The sequence below is a fragment of the Poecile atricapillus genome, chromosome 2, assembly GCF_030490865.1.
Source record: "Poecile atricapillus isolate bPoeAtr1 chromosome 2, bPoeAtr1.hap1, whole genome shotgun sequence".
NCBI lineage: Eukaryota > Metazoa > Chordata > Aves > Passeriformes > Paridae > Poecile > Poecile atricapillus.
This window is the reverse complement of record NC_081250.1, coordinates 29,692,978-29,712,692: the sequence shown is the minus strand read 5'-3', so window position 1 is coordinate 29,712,692 and position 19,715 is coordinate 29,692,978. Positions and strand designations below refer to the sequence as shown.

Genomic DNA, 19,715 nt, shown 5'->3' with positions numbered 1-19,715 from the left:
AATACTACCACGTCATAGTTGCAGAGTTTTGTGCATGTGTTTTCATGCCCAGCAAATTTATTTTCTGTAATAACAAGGACTAAAATGGAAAGTATGGAAAATATAAAAAATGGAAAGCTAATGCATCACTTCTGCTTTTTAATTTGACTGGCTCTGGTCTTCTCAAACTTACTGGAAACATCACCAGGACATATTTCCCCTTCCAAAGATCAATACCTATTAGGAAAATAAATGCTACACTAGATGGAAAGCTGGCACTCAACACTTGATTTCCACTTGCCAACTGCTGTTTACAGTAAAACTAGATACACACTGAGATACAACACTTACACTCATATGATCTGTGGTTTATATGAACTGTTTATATGACTTTCCCTCAGAAAAATCTGTACTGTTGGCTTTCTGTTTTCTAATGACAAAATACACCACTTCATTAATTGATTATGCCCTGTCATGCTTTTCCCCTGTAAGAATACAAACCTGACTTTTCTAAACCTGATGTAAATAAATTTCAGATTTCACATGTAATGACTTTTAGTCATGCACGCTTTAAAGCTAATTTTTCTAAAATGAGACAATTTCTCTTTCAAAATTCAGTAATTACCAATGACTGAGTGCAGTTTGAACTGAGCACAGCGTATTATTATATGTATCATTTGCATAAACTGTACCTGCAAAATTAGGACTCCATAGATTTGTTCCTGTACATTTTCTTTGAATTAAGGAGCAGAAGGAATCAACATTTGCTACAGAACATGGTTAATCTGTCCAAAGTTATATATGTAAGGATGGGAATAAATATTTGACAGTGATCCCTACACCTACAGCTGCTGATTTTTTGGGGAAGAAGTATGAAAATGGTCTGTTAGCATTTTTGTGTAATTTTCACTTGAAGAATCATAAAAACTTTGGCAAGCCAGAACTTTACATATACACTAATACCACAAAACTAAGATATAAAAGCCATTTATTCAAAAAAATGTGGTGGTGTCAAATCACATACACAAGCCAATATTGAGCTACAAACACAGACCAAACAGTTCTATAAACAGAAATTGGAGTGTTCATATACCATAGTACCTGAAAAAGACCGTTAATAAAAAGGAGTCCATAAGTATTTAATTTCACCTTTTCTATATGGCTCCTTGCTGAATGTCTTTGCCTAAGTTAGTGTACACTGAGCCAGAGGTAGAGTCCCAAGTAAAGCATCTAATGCCTCAGGGCTCCATTAAAAACCTTTATTCTTCTAAACAAAAGGAAAGTCTAGTCTATAGTTTTCTGTATGACACTGAAGTAAAGCCTCTTTGCTTGAACAGTACGGCATTCCCAAGCGCATTTGGCATTAACCTAGATTGAGACTGTGCTTTGTGGAACCACCTCAGTTCTCCTCCCCTTCAGACTCCGACTCTGGAAGAGAAGAGAGTAAAACACTTCATATAGGTTGCACAAGGACACTGATGTGAGTAATTCTATAAAAAAAACAAGATAACCTTCCAAACTGAAAATGAAAATTTTCACCACACCTAGTACTTCCTAGGAAAGTTTGGCAGATCAAACAGAGGAAATAAGAAAGAAACACAGCTTCAGGAGCTGCTCCATAGTGAAGTTCTTCATTTATAGATCTGTCACTAAAATTTTCACCATGTTGCTATGAATGATTCTGGTCCTCATCTACAGAGCAATACAATGTGTACCTGAGCTGAGTTTAACAAAGGATCACCATTATTTGCTCACTCATCTAATCTCTATGAACTGCTCTCATCCAGGAAGCACCCTTAAAACTATTTGCTTTGCAAATATCAATCAGCATCACCATCCAGCCTATCTAGAAAGGCTAAGTGGTGTTACCCTACAGGAGGTATGAAACATGTACAAACCAAAATTTTAATGATTTTTATATCATAAGATAAAATTCACTTAGTAATAGAAGCAGAAGAAGTAGAAGTAACCTAGAAGCAGGAATACACATACTGGTTTTGTAACCTAAAGCTACTTTGCATCATATTGTATCTCTGTGTTCACCTGACAGGAAAGGGCTCACTGCCAACAAATATTACACCATAGATCAGATTTCTGAGAGCAAACACAGTCTTCGTGTTCTTACAGAAACATTTTGTCTCCGTTTGTAATGGACTTTGTAATTAAGGACATCTGGCAGAGGGGACATGCAGGAAAGCATAAAAATAAAAAGCAGTCGAGGCATACAAGCAGAAAATTAAAACAGGGAATAAAAAAGAGCTTAATTAGACCAAGCTTGCCCATGCAAAATCTCAAGTGTGAAAGCAGCTGCCATTTTTATACTGCTACCTGAACACGTGAATTGCTGCTAAGTTTCATCTGTTCCTTGTCACTAGTACATATTCCCTCATTCCCTCCAAGTTTATAAAATTAACTATATTAAATGGATGCAAATGAACCCTAATAATTCTATCCCTATCTACTACACGTGGATTTATCTTCCCAACTGAGGGGAATTCTTTTTTCATGCAAAAAAAGATACCTTACTTATTCAATATAAGTATTTTCCTATCAAGAACATGATGGAAAACCAAGTTAGGGACTAAAGAAACTAGTTCCCCTTCTGAATAACCATTTTAAAGCAGCAAATACAAACCACATAATGTTAACCTGACCATTCAGCTAAAGCCAGTTTCAAGAGACAGGGTGCAGGCAAGCTCATGCTGTGCCATTAAACATGATAAGAGCAAGAAAGGCACTGAGACAGAAAACTGTTTGGCTGCAGGTCTTAGCACCAAGGTACTCGATGCTGTCATCACTGCAGAGTTCCTCCCGGCAGAAGCTAAAAGAGTTTATCTATAGACAAGTGGTACCCAATGAATAAAGGACTTCACAGGAACACCATAATCATTAAAAAAGCAGCAAGTGTTGTTAGGCTTAGGCATGCCTGGAAACAATTGAGATGGTCATGCCTGATGTTTTGTATTTCAAATCCTGAATACTTCATATCCTAGTACAACTAAAATGTGGAAAAAAAAAATTGGTTTTGCAAAGAGACTACCATAGTTCTTCAAGTGAATCCATACCTTCTTCAGCATTTTGCAGCCACTCCACAAATTTCTTCATCTGGTCGAGAAAAACACTTTTGCCTTTAGCAACATGTGCTTCTTTATACCACTTGAGGATAGCTTCTTCACTCAGAACATCAGCTGAAATACAGATCAGTGTTTGTTAAAAAAAAAAAGTATTTTTTTAGAGATTAGCAGATTTCAAACATGAGAGGAGAAAGATTTTTTTAAAGGCAGCATAAAGCTAATATGATTGTAGTGGAACAAGCTTTGCATTATCTCTATTAGACTACAAATGCAGAATATTTGATGCATATAATGGGTTCCAGATGCAATAAAATGTGTAATATATTAGGCTTAAAATAAAGTATCAAATACTGTGCTTCCGTCAAGAAGAGTTCTTTATTCATCGGTTTTAAATATACCACATAAGATTGCTGGGTAAAAGAAATATAATAATCAGCCTGCACATCTTGGAAGTTACCACAGCAAGAATTACCATGCTTTTTCTTGCTGCGCTAAAAGTCTGAAGGGACAGATACCTCCTGACTGAACATTTAAGAGACAGCCAGTAGGGATTTCTGCAATCATTTTCCCCTAAAGGTCTTATATTGTTTTTAGCTACTAAGTTTTAAGGTCGCTATTCAGACCACCCATTTTAAGGGATTGGCTTGGATGGAGATTTTTATGTCAAGCATCAGGAACAAAATAGCTGTCAGTGAGGACATGTGAGGCTGAGTACAATTCAGAATAAAGAAATACTAATAAATAGCAAGGACACTTATTGTTACCAACATATGCAAATCTAGGTCTAGCAACAGACCTCTAGCCCCAGGACAAAGCTCCTGTGATCCAGCCAAGCCAAGTATCTCAGTAATTGATGGCTATGGAGGCAAAATCTGGGATCCACAATGGCATTTTGGCAGTTATGTAATACAAGAGGCAAGAACAAACAACATCAACAACAAAAAAATAAAACTGTATTTGTTCTATAAAAAGACTAAAGACAGCTTTCTACACCTCATTAAAATTTCCATTCTTTTTGCCTTTGAACAAACTCCCTCCCTGCTCAAAATCAACACATTTATGTACTTCACTGCTTCCCTGAGCTTCTTGGTGCTGTCCCACACACTAGGTATTTGTTTGCCAAGGCACCGACCCTGACCATCACCTTCTGCTTCAACCTAAAGTTAGAGCAGATGTGGCAGGGAAGAAGACAAACTGAAATAAATGACACTAAAACCCCTAAGCATCTGATCAAACGAGACAGAGGAGACACGTTTCACATATGCTGTTGAATAATAAACAGATGGAAGCAACCAGGGATGCGTTTGAACTTAATCAAAACTATTCCAAGAGATTCAACAGTAACTGAACATGAAATCTCCCTGAAAATTAGGAATTTAGTGAGTGTGTGTGATTAGAAATTACCTTATCTCTCAGGCACTTTTCTAAAATAAAACCTCTTCTACAGTTTACTGCAGCTGACAGTAATGCTGGGAAAATGAAGGGAAAATGGGACTGAGATGGCTGTAGGCTTTTTTCCATATATATAAATTGTGCTTAGTGAACGTACAAGAGGCACAAAAATCCACTGTCTTCCTGAAATCACAACCTGCCACAATGAACTTTTTCTCCAATGTTACAGAAACACCAGAGACAAGAAAGAGGTTTCAAACATGTTGCATTAAATACTTGCTGGTAGTCCTTAGCAGCAGCTCAAAGATATTAGTATTTAATGAATCTGGATTTTAATTTAGCAAACCTGAAAATATTTCACATGGACTCATCAACCTGTGGTTTAATGTAAAAGTGCATGTGAAAGGTTTACATTTACCTCAGAGTCCTAAAGTTCACACAACTACATCTGCAAAATTACTCAGGGTATTACACATAAAGACAGGCAAAGAAAATCAGGGGAGATTTCAGAAAAATAAACAACAACCAAAAAAACCAAAGTAGAGCAACCCTGTCCCCAGCTCAAGCTCTGAGGCACTGTGGACCTTCAGAAGTATGAAGCTGCTGTATAGAAGTGCTAAAGCCTGTTGCTGCATGGCAGGTCACATTATGATACTGTCTGTACAAGGAAGCACCTCCAGGTAGGCACATAGTTCAAAAGCTACAGGACTTAAATCTGTTTTTTTCATTTGAAGCCCATAAGCTCAATGATTTTGTTGCCAAAGGGGAAAGTGCAATTTCTCCTTCCCTTCCCAAAACCCCAATCTGATAAAAGCCACATGTAATCTTACTGTATGCCTCAAAGATTAAAACATTCTCAAGTCTGGAAGATGAAAAATTTGTCAGTATTTAACTCCATGGCAATAATCCTCCTACCCTAACAGAGAAGAACAAAATGCCCTGAACTACAAAAAGGACAACTGCAAAGCTCCTTCAATTTCTAGGAAATATTATGTGTAATACATTCATGCCTCCAGTGCTCATAAGGGATACCATTCTCCTGCCAGCACAAAGATGCTCAATTCAACAGTCATGAAGGACAGGGTGTAGTTAATCATACCTCTAAGCTGCTTTGAAGCAGTGGGAAGGGAAAATGGAAGTAGGATGAAGGGAATGACTCATTTTGTATATATATGGTTATTCCTCATTAAAGTTGATTATAGATATATTTTAATGGCTGAAGCTGAGCACTGCGGTTTGTGGGCGTGTGCACATCGTTTTCACTGCAGTCCCAGGTGATGTCAGCCCCAGAGAGCTGCTTTTCCTGCAGGTGCAGCCAACTGCCACTCAAACCACCCACGGCCAGAGCCTCCAGGGACGTCCCTCATGAAAGGGAGAAGCTGCAGAGCTGAGACTGAACAGCCCAGTCTCTTTTCTTCAGGGGTAACTGGAAAGTTACTTGAAGTTCAGGTCTCGGCTTCGCACTCAATCACCCCGTTCAAATGAATTTCTGCTTTTAACTCAAACCACATAGCCACAGGCAGTAAAGGGAAAAGCACACCCTGGCAGCTGCCAACACAGTCAATCATTCTGCAAAATTCAACTCTATTGCAGCTAACTCAGCTGGGAGAACAGAGCCTTCAGACAAGGGTTCTTTCAATGCAAGGAATGTCACCCACAGTACAGTTAAGGCCTTTCTGGTTTGTTTTGGGTTTTTCCCAGGAAAATTTTGCATCAAGTACTGCAAAAAGTACTTGAATAATGAAGATATTTAAAGATAATTGTGATCCATCAAAAAACAAAACCCCTGTATGAAGTGGAACTTGAAGATTCCATTCTTCTAAGTGTTCCCTGCAGAGTTTGAGAATCTCTGTCAGTCTGCATCATTTGGTTGTTGTATCTCTGTACTGCAAAAGAATATCTCTGAGTCCCAATTATGTCTCAAACCAGAGCCCTACTTCATGTGTACTTGCAATCAGCCATTTCTTGTATTTTGTAAATGTTGTCTTGAATTCTAATGAAAAAGTACAGAGGCTTTGTGTTTGCCTTTAAAAGGGTGAAATTCTGATCCTCATGAAAGAAATGATCATTAATTTCAACAATGTCAAGATTTCACATTTGAAATTTCAAGGATACATACGAATTAAAAGTATTAAAATGAATATGATATGTAGCATGTATTCCAATAACAACAGTACTGATTTTACCAACAGTTAAGGGACACACTGCAACACAAAAGGAACTAACAAACAACATACATCTTACAATGCAAGGAAACCAGCAAGCTTACTGAGTGCCACTCAGAATTCAACAACTCTTATTCTGCAACTGGCTTTTAGATCTTGGCCAAAATGCAGCTGTCAGTTTAACAATTGTTCTGGCTTTAAGTGAAAACTAGAGAAGCAACATCATAGCTGGGGATCAGCAGAACTGGAACAGTTCCAGAGGACTGGACAGCTTATTTTTCTCTATACTGTGTCAGGAACACAAGGGTAGAGTAGTAATAATAAATAATAATGTCAACAAGCTTTAACCAACTACAGAACTGCTTTTGCAAATGATACCTACAAGCTGGTAAGAAGCTGTTGCTACTTAAGGGAAAAGAGGGCTTGGGTTTACACTGGAGAAAAAGTGGATGCTCCTTCCTGTTTAGAGACAGAATAATAAAAAAAACAACACCACAGACTTTTAAGATGTTCTAGGTGCTGACGAGCCCCAGCTGTCAATGTATTTAGGTATTTCCAGGTAGTTCACAGGAAAGTAACCAAAGGGCTATTTTATGATGGAAATACGGAAAGCATTGAGATGCAAGATGTTGGACATGATGATGAGAGCAGTCATAGAACTAAATTAGTCAAAGCACGACTGGCATTAGGTGCCTATCATCATTGCTGACTATTTTTATGCCCAAGAAGCACTCCCTCATAATGAGTAACAAGCAACAAACTGTCCACATTCATGCTGGCACAAAGCTGCATTTCTATATGCCCATTCAGATATTCAGACACCTTTATTTGTCACTAGATGAAGTTCATTAGGGACCCTGAAACCTCTCCATATCTTGTGCATGTTACACTTGAGAACAGAAAGGAGAACAAGGGTGTCTGCTGTTCCCTCACCACTGACACAGCCAGTAACAGCTTTAGGGGGCTTTTTTCCTCAGCTATTAGGAAGCAGAAGATACGCTGTCACTGGGAAGTTATCTAAATAAAGAGTACATCTCTAAAAAGACTTGATGGCTTGTTTTTAGTGGATGGATATGAACTGGGGAGAAGGAGAGGGTGAAATCTACCAGCACTGAAACAAAGAAGAGGCAGGCAGCACAGCACTCCACAAGCCACACCATGAGCCATTAAAGCTCAATTAGAGTCATGTAGAAGAAACAGGAATTGAAGGCCTGGTGCTCCCAGAATCTTCCATGGTTGACAAAGTAACATGTCCTCACCTAATGGACACTGTTTAACTCCAAAGCTGCCAAAACCAGATGGAGCTGATGCTCCCTGCATCGAGCACCCAGAAGGGCCCTATGGCAGTGGCTATAAGGTCAGGCAAGCAGCTGCCAGCAGGCAGCAAGTCTGTCAAACAGGGCAGATCCAACTTCAGCCTAAACAGGGTCAGGAGGGGCTGGCAGCTGTGCTGCCGCATGACTGCATCAGATGGCAGAGGCAGGTGCTGCAGCACACCCACCCCGGATATTCCAAGCAGGAATACAGGCACAGCACATATTGCATATGTTGGACAGATCATACAGTAACTCCAAACACTCCTCTAGACATCATGGGAATCCTAAACAGTATCGTGGCACCTGTAGTGCTGAGGCTGAAGTCTTCCCAGCCCTCTGAACAAGCCTGCCCAAGTAATCTCCAGAGTCAGAACAGGAGCACCTGGGGCTAGCTGAGTAGATGGAAACTAGGTTCTTCAAGCACCTTAAGTTTAATATACAATTTAGTGATTTATTTTCTTTTTAATTTTGAAATGCTTTGGAATGTCAGGGTTGCTCTTGCAGGCTAACACAGTAATGAATCTACAAAAATTCTGAAGGCAATCCTACACAAGACTATTTCTGGTTTGAGCATCAGTTATGCTTTGAGCACACTGCAATTATGCCTCTCATTCACCATGTCCGAAGCAAATGTTCTTTTCCAAAGAAAACTGAATCAAGTGATTGCTGCAGCTTGCAGCTTCAAGTTGTTCTACAGTCATTAATAGCATTTTACAAATTGTAGAATTTGAGGGCAGAAGGACAAGGTGCACTGCTTTTTCATTTATCGTTGAGGCCACGCTGTATTGAAAGAAGGACAGAAATAAATCCACATGACTCACTTCCTTTTACCTTTTGAAACCATGAAATTATTTTAACAGTTGGAACTCATTTGCCTTGAACATGTACCTGGATTCAACAGGGTGAACAAAGATCAACATTAGGTTTCTACTCCTGCTGATTTTTCTCCTCCAGCTATTTATAGCAAGAACGTCAGAACAAACTGTTTGGCACCCACCCATCACACGCGGTGCAAGACCATTAGTCTCTATGACAACCTGATCAGAATAAACTTGTGAAAAAGTCAATTTCACAATAAAAATGAAATCCATCAAAACTATAGCACCTGCAAAAAACTGGCAGGAAACAAAGAATAAGAAAAGCTCCTTCTGGTAGGGAGAGAGTAAAAAAAAAAAACTCCAAACCCCTGAAAAATCTTCCTGCTAGGAGGGTTTGCATTTTCAAGGTTTCTTAAAGCCAAGCTCTGCTCTACTTCTGAAATCTGTCAGAAATTTATAGAAATGTCTTCCTAGAACTGGTTTTATACAAGGACTAAACTGTACTTGAAGTGACTGGACAGTGCTTAATCCTACTCATCTTCTTGAATGTGGGATGAAAGCAAGAGAGGGAGAGAAGAGCTTGTTTTGGCTTTTCCTGCTGCCACACACTCCTTTGAACTAAGCACAAAGCACAGAGTATTCCAGAGTTCAACACCAACACAGTCTTCTCATATGCACTATATGAAACATCATAGGAGAGTGGTTGACAGTGAGAATTCAAGTGCAGAATACAACAGTGGATTACACACTTTTACCTTTATAAAAGAGTACCACTATCTTCTGAAAGGCTTTCATGAAGTGGATGTTGTCATAACAGTACTCCTGTACCTTCTGGAGTAGGATCAACTCTGACTGGCCTTGAGTGCTGAACACAGCAAGCAGAGGGGCATATTGCTGAAAGGAAGAGAGGGTAAAAAACAAAATGCATGTCAGTACACTTAAAAATGAACTTTTTTAGAATAAGCATCATGAATTTCATCCCTGAAAATGTTTCACTGAAACCTTAGATTTACTTGCACACTGCATTTTCTAAAACACATACAATGCATATACACAAATACCAATGATTTTTGTAGCATGTCCTGCATGCTGTAAGCTAAAATTCAGTACCATTTAGTTACTGAATTCTGTAAAATCAATTTATAAAGCCCACAATCTGGCATTACTTCTGTCATACATTTCACAATGCAGCATTCTGTTCATTCAGGAGTGATGCTTTACAGATGTTCATAACGTAAGACATCCTAGGATGCAATACATGAAAAAAAGTCTCTAGTTTCAAAGGGGTTTTATAAGTCCCAGGAAAACTGAAATAAAGTAAATTATTCCAAGTTAACTGTGATCAACTGTCCTTATTTTTTTTTCATTACCACAATCAAGAAATTCATTATACTCTTCGGTAAACAGCAATATTTTCCAAGCACAGTATTAACTGCTAATGTTACTTGAACAAGACAGTAGTTGTCTTTTCCTGGAGTTTACTAATATAATAAAAAATAAAGCAAGAATGTATTTGTTATGCAATTTCCTCCTCTTATTTCAGATCCTAAAACTAAAAATTACACTGAAGGACCATATCTTTCATTAAAAGCCAGTGTCTATATCCATATGTCTCCAATTTCCTGTCATCTTAGCCTGTGATGAGTCCAGCTAAGACTGGACTTAAATTTAAGGTAATATTAAGAGCATTTTTCAGAGATTAAGTTAAATTACATTTGATCCTCAGAGACTATAGCCAAATATACATTACATATTACTATTTCTTCTGCTCTTGCACTAATCAGGCTCAGCCTTTTTCCAGGTTTTCAGTAACCCTAGTTTGGTATTCTGCAGCTGGATTTGTAATGGCCTGATAACACAGAGTTCTGGTCTGAGTGACCAGGGCTGCTGCTCGTCTTTGTCAGGTGACAAACTACCCATCACCCATAGCACTGATGTGCATGTTTAAAAGTACACTTCAGCACCTCTCTGCAAGGGGCTAAATCATGAGGGTTTTACCCAATATGGTCCATGGAAATAATTACTAAAACACACAAAAATCAATTGAAATTGAAAGGTTTGCAATAATTATCAGCTATTTAAGAGAGCACAAAATCACAATAGCAACGAGCAGCTCAGTAGGCTTATGGTATTTAGTACTTTTGGAAGAAACTCCCTTAAAATGGCTAGATATATATCTAACACCAGAGGCCAAGTTTTTCCGCTCCTGGCAGGTATAGCCACATCTTTAGAAGCAACATCAGTGCTTTGATAACAGCACTGAAAAACGCGTGCAGGCTGAGTAGCTCTTTTCCCGTTTTAGCCCTTGTAGCATCGAGCTGGTATCTAGGCAAATTGCAGGGAGGCAGGGCAAATACATAGAGCAGTTGGTTTATTTAATAAAATAAACCCTCCGCAGAACTCGCCCCCATCCACATATTGTGAAGTGCTGCTGTCTATAAACATTAATAACTTCTAATAAAAATCCTATGTTTTCAGTTTGGAAGTAAACTGTCCTCATTTTGTCACATCTGACTTTATCCCCTTCACATTCCTCCCTCACTTCTCAACTGGTACAGGTTCACAGTTATGAGTTTCACAAATGTCTCACTGACTAAGAAACGTTCCTCTCATTGCTGGCTGAGCAAGTGGCATTATTTTCCATTTGCATCATATTATGGAGCAGGGGGTCAGCACCCACACTGTTGTGAAGTTCACCAGAGCCTTGCCTCCCGTGTATTGTCTGGAGGATTCTCCTCACCCATGGAGAACATCTCTTCTTTGCACTGGAGGAGGCCTAGGCACTAAGCCCCAGTGTCATAGTGAGGTTACTGGGACAATGAAGAGCTTATTCTGTGAGATCCATGGTTGAACAGCTTGCCCTGTCTCTTCCTGAGGTCAGCTCCTCCTGGTCCTGCCATATGGATGGCACACATGACTTTTACTGTACTGCCCAAGTATGCTGGTTCATGGCTGCCTGCCTCAACCTTGCCACCAGGTAGCCACCCATCCAGCAAGGCTTTTTAAGATCTGTAAACTAGGTCAATGCTCTGTGTTCTGACACATCTTTTCAGGGGTGCCTTGTGTACAAATTACAGAAATAATCTGGTAAATTAGAGACTGGTACCCAGATATCAAAGCTCTGGCAACATTCTTTGTGAAAGTTACCTGTAAGCTAGAGCCATATAAGAATATATCCCACCATCTAACATGTCACACACCAAGTACGTATTTATACACAGCCCAATCACAGCACCAGGTCAAAGCACTCCCTGACTGTTTCCTGGGACATTGACACACAGGAGAGCACAGGACTGAGCTCTGTATCTTCCTAACAGTGTTAATCCATTTTCTGGAGTTGGCTCATACACTGAGATAGCTGAGAGCCCTACGAGAAGAATCCAAGATCTGTGGATGAAAAATGCTGTCTCATTTTTAAAGACTGAACTGTAAAAGAGCAGCTATCAAAGTCCAAATTTCTATTGCTATTGCTTCTATTAAAATCTTACCCCTGAGTGCAAATAGTAAATACCCCATATAAATTTTCTTCTGTTTTTAGAAAGTGGATGTACCTAGAAAGATGCCTGTCTTATATAGGCAAGATGCCTTACCTAATTCATTGGGGATACACACAGCCGATGGACCAGGTCAGTGAGATGCATAGGAATAAACATCCAGTCAACAGGATTTTTACAAAGCCAGCTGTGTTTCTCTTTTCCCAGAGTTCAAATATTCCAGAAAGTGTTTGTTAATTTGCCCTTCAGTACTAGACAATAAATCTCAATGGATACTTTGTTACAACTCAAAGAGAGATAATAAAATTTTACATCAAAAGAGCAAGAAAAACAATGTCTCTCCTTCTTCTGGAAACTATCTTGTCTTTTGCCTGCTATTTGAGCCACTTGAGAGAACTTGAAGGCATTCAGTCTTACCATCAAAGACTACACAATATCCCAAGTGACTGCATTTCTAAGATTACTGATTGGGAAACCAAATTAAGACAAAAGGACAACAGCAGTAGGAGCTAAACCAACATGGGAACACCCAAATATGGAGTGACATCCAATATGAAGAAAGATCTACTTTACCATAAAGAATAAAGCCCAGATTGCTTCTGTTCAAAAGCAAACCTTTGAACCCCTGGCTGTGAGGGAGTATTCTCTTATCAGGTCATAGATTACCTGCTTAAAAGGGCTAAGTCTGCTGAAAAGCCTCTGCTCTCAGACTCACTGTCTTGCACTGCACACTGACTTCAGACTTAGATGAAGAACACCAGTGATGGCAGTGATTGATGCCTGTCTTTCTACGTATTCAGTTCCCTCATCCTCAAGGGCAGTAACTGGATGAGAGTAACCACACTCTATGCACACACATACAAGCCAGCTCCTGGCTTGTCACTTGACAAATCCCTGAGTATCCAGCTACAATAGCCAGCCATCGGCAACAACCGATTCATGATTCTGGACTCGGCATTCCTGCCTGGATCTATCCAGCCCTCTGCACAGCCAGCACAGCCGCCTCACCATGCTTCCAAAATATCTTTGCTTCTGGCAAAGACATTGCAAAGGCAGTTCCTACAGGCTTACTAGTCAGGTTTACTAGCCAGCTCTGAGCAGGTTGAGTCCCAGCAGATGCTTAGCCCTGCCGCAGTGCAAGGAGCCTCTCAGGGACCTGGCACCCTGGGAAAGCACAAGGAAGAGGTGCTCAGGCTGTAACGACCTTGGCTGTAGCCATTTCTTGGCTTGCCCTGGCACTGTGGGACTCGAGGCACTCAATGATCTGAACTACCTCCGTTTTGCATCCATTTGACTTAAGTCAGACAATACACAACGCTTGGTATGCTCAACGTCAGCCTTCAAAAATCTAAATCTCCTGGATTTAAACAGGTAAAAACTCAACAGCCAAAGAATGTGTTCTGTGAATTCATAGCTTTCTTCTCCTCTTCACGCATGCACTCACCTTTAGATGTTTGAGGGCCTGCTCTGCAACCAGCTCTTCTTTCTTGTTCCATTCCACAGCATTCATGACACAGGTCCAAAGGAGACCAATCACTGCTGGCTCTGGCAGCTCATTTCTTTTCATTTCCTCTTTTACATAAAGTACTACCTGGAGAAGGAAATAAGGGACATTTCCAGTGAACCAGAAATGATGCTGACGTTCCAAATACTTGTAGTCACTTACAACACCATGGTGCAGGAGTATAAAGACAAAATTAGAACAAGATTTTGTCCCTCCCCTCCAACCTAACAGTTAATGCAGTTAAAGGAAATACATCCTCAAGGACAAATGAAGGAAAACCTCCCCATCCCACAGACAACTACACTTGGAAATTGACAGGATATTTGCTTGCTTTAGTCTTAAGCGCAGAATGAACTGATGAATAAAGTAAAATAGTTTAAATAAAAGCAGAGGAAATCTGTTCTGTTTATTTTACTCTTTGATTATGATTATATAAACAGAAAGCTGTAAAAAACCACTTTTACCTCCTTAATTGGGCATTCCTGAGAGAGACGTTCTTGTAGTTCTTTTTGAAGTTCTTTACGAGTCCCCAGTGACTGCTGAACTCTAAGGAAATCTGAGAGTTCTTTTAGACCTGCTTCAGTAAAATACTTGGCAAAATGGTCCACATTCTGCCGGTTGGCTGGAAATAGTTCCTGAAAAGACAGGAATGCTCTCTGTTAAATAACCAACCATGACTCTTGACAGAATGGAAAGAACATTTTTTAAGAATGAACAGTGAGAATAACCTGTTACCTCACTTAAAACACTGCATGTATCCACACTGGAAAAGTCAACACTTCATTCAAATTGCAGTGTTTCACTGTAGTGGAGGGAAAAAATGATGTCCAGTTACGCAAATAAGCTAACACCCACTCCATGTGAAGTGCATGTACTTATGAAAAGCCATGAGCCAAACATGTTGCTCAAAACAGTCCTAAGAGGAACCATACTTTTTCCAGATTTTAAGAGTCTTGTAAGGAAAGCACAAAGGAATAGGTGGCAAAGCTATTATAGGCAAAGCACATTTATCACACCCTCCCAGCACATCCACACTTATCTCTTAAGAAAAATACATTCAAGAATAGATAAGTGGCCCAGGCACCCTGGCCTACCACTAATGCATAATTTAACAAAAATCACAAAATCCACTATGTACTGCTAACATTAACTCCTGTAGGCATTTCTAATTAAAAGACACTGTCAATTTATGAAAGTCCAGCTACTTAGAAAAGTTAAAATTATTCTAAAAAATCAATATAGCAAATGCTCCATCTTGGAAAGCATTTGACGGCATTTGCTCCCATCCATTCTTGGAGTTTTAATAATGATCTGTGGGATGTATAGCATTCTTTTTAACAAAGAAGCTAGAGACCCTCCATCTACTTACTGACTAATGAAATTCAGAAGAAACTTTCATGAAGGCACCTATGCTAGGCAACATCATCTGATACTTTACAATTGTTTAATAGAGCAGAGTAATGAGAGCCAACAGCTGAAAGTTTAAGTCAGTCAAGCTTGAAATAGAAATAAGATGCAGTTTTCTTCCCTGCCCTCCCCCTCCAATGAACAGTATAAATAGCCTATTTGCCAGCTTAATGGCAAATTATTTATGACTTGGACACTTAAAATCAAGTACAAATTCAAGTGATGGAGGGGCATGGGACGCTCCTTACTTTTGGAAGATGCTTGCTTAATGATCTATTATTGAGGTAGAAACAGGAAATACTGCTGAGTCTCCAGGCAGTGCTACCCAGGATGTATATTTGACTGCATTATAGCAACAGCAATCTTTCTGAGGATTGAAAAGCCCCAAATGATCTTCAGAAAGACACTGGGAGAAAAAGGCACATGGAATTGCTACATATTCATATATTCTCTGAATAAATTGCTACAAACTCAGAATACAGGTTTTGAGCCTTAAGGCTGAAAGCCTCCTGCACTGTACCTACTAGGTCTGCTGTCACCACTGCAGGACCATTTATGCTACCTAGATGGCTACTGCTGAAAAAAAATTAGCTTACTATTAATTTACTGTACTATTTAAACACATTCAAATCATAACTCCTTATACTTTATATACCATTAACAAAAAGAAAACATATTTAAAGAAATAGATCTTCTCATGCCCATTTGCTGGTATGTTTTGTTAGCAGTGGTTAGAGAAAAAACAGTCTCTCAGAAGGCATCTGACTACAGGAAAAATAGAGACAGAATGTAAAAACATGTGATACTTAATATTCCTGAACCTGTATCAATGCTACAGCCATAACAATATTGCTGTGTTTCAAAACATTTTAGAAACGCTAACAGAGTCTGAGGGGGAGTTAACATGCTTACAGCAAACTACCATCTGCATTTCATTTCCTTCTTTTTCCCTGGGAGAGATAAAGATTATTGAAAATATATTGTACTTACTAGCAATCTCTTATCGAGGTTGGCTTTTCTTAAAGCAGAGGTAACAGAATTGGCATCTTTTTCTGCCATCCATGCTTTAAAAAGCTTTACAGCAAAAGAGGCTGCAATCCCTATTAGAGAAAAGCACAAAACATGTTTCAGCAATTTTCAACATAAATTAAAGTTGACTATAAGAAGTTCAAGGTTACAAAAAAGTTACAAGACTATGGAATGAAAATACATTTATGACAACAGAAACAAACACATAGAGCTGAAATGCCTATTTTTTTCTTTAATGCAAAATTAGTTTTCTGAATTATACTATTGTTTGAAAATATTTTCATTTAGTATTGCCCATCTCCATTCAGCTGTTCAAAGATTTTCTTTGCAATTATTTTTCCTACATTCCCAATTCACAGACTGAGTACAATGAAAAAGGAAAAAAATATGCATTAAAAGGATAGGAAACAAAGGCATGAAACAATAAAGGATAATCAGGAACAAGAATTAAAAAACTATCTTCAAATGTTTTTTAGCAAATCCTGGAATAGGGTTAAATACCTTCACAACTTCAAGGTGATTGATTGTACTATGTCCTCCTAGGAGGCATTTAGTAACCAGCTGTACCAGGCACAAACACTATTTTTAAGTGAAAAAACTCCTTCCTCAAGGCACAACTTAGTATTTTGTGTATTAAATCAAATTAACTCTACCTCCACTAGCTGTGGATTTCCCAGGGGAGCTAAACCACTGAGCCCACACCTCCTATTTCCTAGAGCTGCACCACTACCATGACTGCTCCAGATTCTCCACTGCAAGTGCAGGGAGCTGAAGGAAGTTGAAAAATCTCAGAGATGGAGCTCATCCTTGAGGAAGGTCACCTGTAGGTCAGTTATGATTCTCCACACTATACTCATACCAACATCAGGGCTACTGAAGGCAGTGATAATGGTAATGCATAATAAAAAGTACAATCCTAGGCTACAGCTGGCCACTGTAGTTTTCTGTCTCACCTCCAGATGGTCCAGAAGCTCTGAGAGCTACCTGGGACCTACTGGTGAGAAGGAGCTTCATCACTCTTAGCCACTTTATAGATTGATATTCATTATTTTTATTTCTAGGATACTTGGACTAAATGTGTCACCAAACAAGAACAGAAGAGACTATTCCCAGACCACTGTAAAGCTCATTGACAGTCTTTACACATCTTGACTGTTATGGCAGTTTTGGCAAGCTTATTTCAGGAGGTTAGTTGTAAGACACGATCCTTAAGGAAGTACTGAACGGAACCAGGGATGCACAATGCCATGCCAGGTGATGCCTGCAAATACTGCTTTGGGCTTGTCTTACATATTGGACATGATGCAGCAATCCTAAATACTGCAAGCTGACTAATCAAGATTCACAAAGCCCCGTCAACCAGTAGGTGACTTAGGCATAGCTTCCACTGCAAACACACTTTAGCATATCCATGTGCTCATGTGCTCAATACCAAAATTTAATGGAATGGTCTCTGCCACCAAGCATTGTCCCAGTACACATATCGTACACATTTTTTCTAGTTTTAGCTTAAAACAAAATAAGTTTTATGCCAGTATCAGTATTAGAGGGTGTGCTGTTTTCAGCTGGGGTAGAGTTAATTTTTTTCACAGTGGCTGTATGGAGCTTTATTTTGGATTTATGCTGAACACAGGGTTGATAATACAGATATGTTTTAATTATTGCTGGCTTATAAAGAGCCAAGACCTTTTCTACTTTTCCAACTGCCACACTGGCAAGGAAGTTGGGAGGAGACACAGCAGGAATAGTTGACCCCAACTGACCACAGGGATATTCCAGACCATATGACATCATGCTCTGTATATGAAGAGAGGGGAAGAAGCAAGAAGGGGGGAAACATTTTAAGTGATGGCTTTCGTCCTCCCAAGCACCCATTACGTGTGATGGGTTTTGGGATTAAATGCTGTCCTGGAGGTGGCTGAACCCCTGTCCATGGGAAGCAGTGAACTAATTCCTTGTTCTGCTTTGTGTGTGCAACTTTTTCTTTCCCCATTAAACTGTCTTTATCTCAACTCATGAGTTCTCCAGATTTTACCCCTCCCATTATGTCCTTGATCCTGCTGGTGTGGGAGTGAGCAAGAGGCTGTGTGGGGCTTGACTGCTGGTTGGGATTACACCATGAGAGAGGCGGGTTGTTCTAGGGCTTCACTACCCACATATTTTCAAACTTCTCATTTACAGCCCAAATTTATCACTGGCCTGTTCCTATACTCTGTGCACGTGCTACCACTCCTTTCCTTTAAATAGCTTTTCTCTTTTTGTTTGCCTCATTCCTTTTCCCCCTTATTTGCAGACAGTAACTCCAACCATTTATTTTATTGACTAATCCCATTAGCTGTTCTTCGCATTTCCACTACTTAGCCAGCACAGGAGACAAGAAGGGTACACTTAACCCTGACAAGATTCCACCAGCACCTAGACCTTTCTCTCTCTCTACCACAAATATGTCAGCAATCCACGAAAGAGTATTTTGTTTTCCATGTATATATAACAGTGGAATTAATGACAATGCTGAAATAAGGTAATCTAAAAATAAATTAGGTATTTGTGCTCAAACTTCACAGATCTCCTGTCCACACAATCTATCCATATCTCACTTCCAGCCATTTCTTAGCCAATGTTACAATTCCCATGCTGTACAACTCCCTCAGCTCACCTAATTGTTTCCTCGTGTATTTTAGCTTCACCTGCCTGCAGCACTATTTTTCTGTAAATCAAAGAAATCTTTGAGTTTATGCATTTATGAGATACTTATTTTGCCTTGCTTTGTTCCCCTTTTTTAAACTGTCTTTGCATCTTCAATTATTCTTGCATAAAATATCTACCCCAAGATACTGACTGAACAATCTCTCTTCAAATGCTGTCATGAATACATATTTAGTATATATAAACCAAGAACTAAAAGTATATGTAAGCTCTGCCAAAAGTTTAGGGCTCCTAAAAACATAACTTCATAATGCAAATAAGAATTGCATTCTTAAAATGCTAAATTGAAAATAAAAAAATTTCCATGATTTTTAAAAGCTGGGTTTTCCAATGTCTCATCTTCCTGTAACTAGGAAGACTTTCATTTAAACACATTGCAGACAATCACCCTAAAAACATGGATTAGTGCTTTTGTTTGAGATTTTTGCTAGTTAAATTCTGATTCCAAAAGCTGTGAGTGATGACAGAGCAAAGCTGCAGCTGTGGCTTTTCTTTCTGCAGCATTTAGAAAACAAATGCAATGGTTAGCATGCTGCAAATTAGAACATGAAGTCAGAATAATATTTTTTAAAATGAAAATTAGAATACATTTTAGCTAATAGGGAGTTCTTTAACAAAACCAAAAAGAGGTCATGAAAACTGCTCAACACTACCAGTACATTTGCAATCATGCCAGGTAGTCAGAACTGTCAGAGAATTAAATTGTTGAGAAAGCAGTTGCAAAATCAGGACTCTGACGTAGATGGCTAAAAATATATAACAAAAATCCTTTAAAAAAGTAATCTCAAAAGACATTGTACCTTAAGACTGAACAAACGCATGTACTCATCA

The 19,715-nt window shown here is 39.1% G+C and overlaps 1 protein-coding gene across 1 annotated transcript in view; it reads right to left on the bottom strand.

The window, feature by feature from the left end:
* Positions 1 to 950: 950 nt before the first annotated feature.
* Positions 951 to 19,715, bottom strand: part of BZW2 (basic leucine zipper and W2 domains 2) — a 56,864-nt gene continuing 38,099 nt past the window's right edge. The window contains exons 7-12 of the mRNA XM_058830542.1: positions 16,140 to 16,249; positions 14,207 to 14,377; positions 13,683 to 13,829; positions 9,500 to 9,638; positions 3,045 to 3,167; positions 951 to 1,407 (exon numbers count right to left, since the gene is read on the bottom strand). Of these exons, the coding sequence (XP_058686525.1) occupies positions 1,379 to 1,407; positions 3,045 to 3,167; positions 9,500 to 9,638; positions 13,683 to 13,829; positions 14,207 to 14,377; positions 16,140 to 16,249 (719 nt within the window). The 3' untranslated portion in view covers positions 951 to 1,378. The remainder of the gene's footprint in view (positions 1,408 to 3,044; positions 3,168 to 9,499; positions 9,639 to 13,682; positions 13,830 to 14,206; positions 14,378 to 16,139; positions 16,250 to 19,715) is intronic.